Here is a 4175-nt window from a genome sequence, read left to right as displayed (position 1 = left end):
CCCGGAAATTAAAAATGTTTGTCACTACAGCTCATCCTCCAGGATGAGGTAGAGGTATCTCCTTTTGCAGACCCTGGGCTACTCCAAGAGGAGTCCTGGCGCTGCCCTCACTGCACGGTCAGCATCTTCACACCAGCAGCCCCTCTGAGAGAGACAGACAAGACGTTCCACTCCTGTGAAAGGCTCGGACACTCACAGGAGCAGTTCCCACCCTGTCCTCTAGGGTCGCTGTGAGTCAGCATCGATCAGATGGCAAGAGCTTGAGTTTCGATTGTTCCAGCAGTGAAGCATCCATAGACTTACCCCTCCTGATGGAGCACAGCGTGATTCTGGACCTCCGAGGGGTCCGGCAGGTACTCTACAACGGCGTCTAAGAGGGGCTGGACGCCTTTGTTCTTCAAAGCGCTTCCCAAAAAGACAGGGGTAAAGCTTCTACTTATTGTGGCTCTTCGGATTGCAAGCTACAAAGCGAAACAAAACAAAACATTAATAACTTAAGCTTCAAAATGACATTTTGTGCTTCAATCAATTATAAACCACCTAATTACTCACAGAACTGATATTTTTCGGAATGTTGGCTTCATTAGAAACTAGGATCAGATATCAAAATCTACCATCAAAACACAGACACACAATTTCCTTTCTCGGGAAAAGAAATAGCTTTTGGCACCATTGCTTTCTGTCCATCCTCTTGGAATGTAACTAATGCTCATCTGGCTAAAGTGCATAGATACACAGAGGGAACACGAGAGTACACACAGTGGGCTTTTACCGATTATGTAAAACAGGGCGAAAAGCAACATACAAAGGATCTTTGTGGAAAAAAATGCCATTCTCTTCCCATTCCATTTTCCCCACACACTGTTTGAAGCCCCTACATCTACACAAAGCTCTCTGGAAAGACACAAAGAAATTGTGAACTGGAAAATTGCTCTAGGATGGCGCCAGAGCAGCGGGTACATGGGAGACAGGGTGGGGCTTCTTACTGTGCACCTTTGCATATTTTTCAAACGTATTATCTATGGAACCACATTTGTTTTCTTTTTTAAGGGAATGTACATATCAGTGTAAACAAGAAGCCAATCCATCGTATAAACTGCTCACAAATGAAGGCTCACCCTACTAACAAGCCCTGAATGAACAATCTCTGGGCCCCTGCTCAGCACCCAGCAAGCACTGTCGATGCGTGGAGACCTTGCCGGCTGGCGGCTCAGCAGAACCTCAGCTCTAGCAGAGCCAACATCCAAGTAACCTCATGAAGAAATGTAGTACTAGTGACACCCGAAAAAGCTTCAAGAACACCTTCTAAAATCATCATTTTAAGGCAGGGAAACAGCTGAGCACAACAAAAGGGAGCGTTACGAGGAAAACATGGATGGAAGAAAGCAATCACTGTTGAAATGACCTTAAAAATCTGCTCCTGTGGTTTCCAGGGAACTCTGGCTGATCCAATCACCATCCACATTCCAGCTTCCCTATGCTCCCCGGTCACAAATTTGACTTTCTATACCTCCCCAATGTGCAGTGAGGCTCTTTCAGAGCGCTTACAACACCGGCTTTACATGCACAAACTACCAGGCCCTGTGAGGCTGGTGAGTAAATACAAGGGGCCTTCCAAAGCTTCACGGAAAATACACACTATGAAAAACTGTGTGGACTGTAAAAGTCTCTGCACCAGGACACGCTCGCACTAACACGGCACAACAGGCGCGCATGCGCGCTGCTTTAGGGCACTCGGAAGAGCGAGACACAGGCTGGAGAGCAGCCCCATCAGAGCAGCACGAACTGAAGAGCAAACATCAAGTTTAGGGGAAGCTTGGGTAGAACACTGAAGTCACTAACACTTTATGGAAGTTTACAGGGGCGATGCGCCATCAAAAGCAGATGTTCACACACGTAAAAGGAGGAGAAAACCATGTCCAACACCGTAACACCTCCAAGGACTAAAACGGAGTCAACAACATAAACCCTCCAACCGCCAAAGGCAAGAAATCATAAATATCAGAGCAGAAATAAATGAGCTGGAAACCAGAGGGGGGTAAGAGACTGGTTACCAAACAGAATGCACTGGGAGATGACTACACCAGACCAAGAGGACAAACCTGACCTGATGGTTAAAACCTTGTCAGTCGGTCCCTGCTCTGAGGCACGCTGGGCCTGATCTCGTTTCCAACATTGTGTCTGTTTTTCCCATACTGAGGCTTATCTCAGATGCATTTGGTCACTGGGGTAACCCTCCAGAATTATATGGTTATATGTTTTGCTGGTTTTCAGTGCATGAAACCCAGGATTGATGAATCCATAGAGACAGCAAGTAGAATAAGGGTTCCTGGGGGGTGCTGTCGGGGAGGGGAGCTACAGATTGGGTTAACTTTCTCACAGCACTCTCAATAAGCATGCGTTACTGTTATCAAGTTCAAGCAGTGAATGTTTGAACCACTGTGGTAGCAACCGCACAATGGGGCTGATGTGATTGAACTATGGAAGGGCAGCTCATTGTAAGAAGGCACAAAGTGATGCTGCTGAAGATCAAGCCCAAAGTGGGAGACCTCCTTCATCGAAGCATAAGGAACACTTTAACCTTGGCTTTTCCAGTGTGCTCCTGAAGAGCGAGCACAATGACAGCACAGAAAGCGCTCAGGCAGGCGCAGGGCCTGCAGGGTTTTGGATGTTCAAGGCACTGTGCTTGTTGACATTCAGGAGAGCCAAAGAACAGTGACGCCTGCTGATCGAGAGAGTGTGGTAAGAAAGTCAGCCAAAGTTTTAGCAGAAAAACTCCAAGGAAAGCTTCAACCGAGGCCCTGTCTCCACCACGACAAGGGTCCTGCTCCTTCCTCTCATCAAAAAGGGCAAGTTGGCAACCGTTTCCAAGGGGAGTCACTAGGCATCCACCTTACAGTCCTGGTCTGGCTCCTTCTCACTTCTTTTTGTTTCCTAATCTTAAATTAAAAAAACACACAAAATGAGCAATCGATTAATAATGTAAAAAAAAAAAGACTGCATTGACATGGTTTGGTTAATTTGCTAGAACTCTCAGTTCTTAAAGGATAAACTAAATGGCAGGAATCGCTGCTTATAAGTGTCTTGAATTTGATGGAGCTTATACTGAAAAGCACAATTTACTTTAAATTTTTTTACATTTTAATTCCAGTTATTCCGCAAACACTTTAGAGTCCCCTCATAGAAAGGAAAGATGGAAATCACCCTTTAAACTAGCCTAACAAAGGTTTTCTTTATTTTTCCCCAAGTGCTCCCCTTGTTTGTTATACAGTCACACTTTTCCCCTGTCCCCGTTAAAAACATACTCAGGCACGGTGTAAAAGTTAAGCCTCACCCTTGTACACTGGGCAGAAAGTCAGCACAGCAGGTCTGTGCTGGCTATCCTTAGAAAAGCCTGCTGGTGAGGCCGGCCCTGCCTGGACTGATAGGAATGGTTCGATATGTGCCTAGATTGCCTCTATAAACCATGTGATTTTTATACTGACCGCCTGTCCTTCTGCAAGTCGGGAATTTTGATACCTGTCCGGCCGAAGGTGTCTACCTGGACAGTCCCCAATAAAAACCTCAGATGCTAAGTCTCTAACGAGACTCCCTGGAAGACGTTTCACACATGTTGTCACACACAAGTGCTCCTGACGAAGTTAAGCATGCCTTGGGTGATTCCAGCAGGAGGGGCTGTGGGAAGCTTGAAGTAGGATACCTCCAGCCTTCACCTTGCACACCTTCTGCTTCGTTGACACTGCGTGAGTCTTTGCAAAAATCACAGCTAGGAGGGGGACTAGATGCCAAGTCCCTCAAGGCCCCTAGTGCAACACCAGACCTGAGGACAGTCTTGGGGAATTCCTGACACACCCCCACCAAGGAGACAAAGACCTGTCCCTTTCTACATGGTGTTCCTTATCCAGCAAGAAGCTGGGATAAGGCCTTTGTGAACATGAAAGGATACAAGATACAATCCCAGTTCAATGACAGCAAAAAAATTATTAGCATTCTCAGTTTGTGGGCTTCCTAGCCCACCCCGCCTCCCTTCACCCCTGCAACCAAGTGCACCTGGTCTGCTGCACTCCGTGAGTGCAGGGTTTCCCTGCAGTAATTACACAGCTGCCTGCCTTCTACTACGGACACCAAGTGCATCTGGTCTGCTGCACGCCCCAGTGCAGGTCTTCCCTGCAGTA

General features: G+C 46.9%; 1 protein-coding gene across 1 annotated transcript in view; it reads right to left on the bottom strand.

Annotated features, from left to right (window-relative positions):
* GFM1 (G elongation factor mitochondrial 1) overlaps nt 1-4175 on the bottom strand; it is a 50948-nt gene that overhangs the window by 35952 nt on the left and 10821 nt on the right. The window contains exon 7 of the mRNA XM_045297380.1: nt 304-461. Within this exon, the coding sequence (XP_045153315.1) occupies nt 304-461 (158 nt within the window). The remainder of the gene's footprint in view (nt 1-303; nt 462-4175) is intronic.

Source organism: Echinops telfairi, unplaced genomic scaffold (genome assembly GCF_000313985.2).
Source record: "Echinops telfairi isolate 266 unplaced genomic scaffold, ASM31398v2 ScPeMD7_7420;HRSCAF=8458, whole genome shotgun sequence".
Taxonomy (NCBI): Eukaryota; Metazoa; Chordata; class Mammalia; order Afrosoricida; family Tenrecidae; genus Echinops; species Echinops telfairi.
The sequence above is the reverse complement of the archived record's forward strand: the minus strand, read 5'-3'. Positions and strand labels throughout refer to the sequence as shown.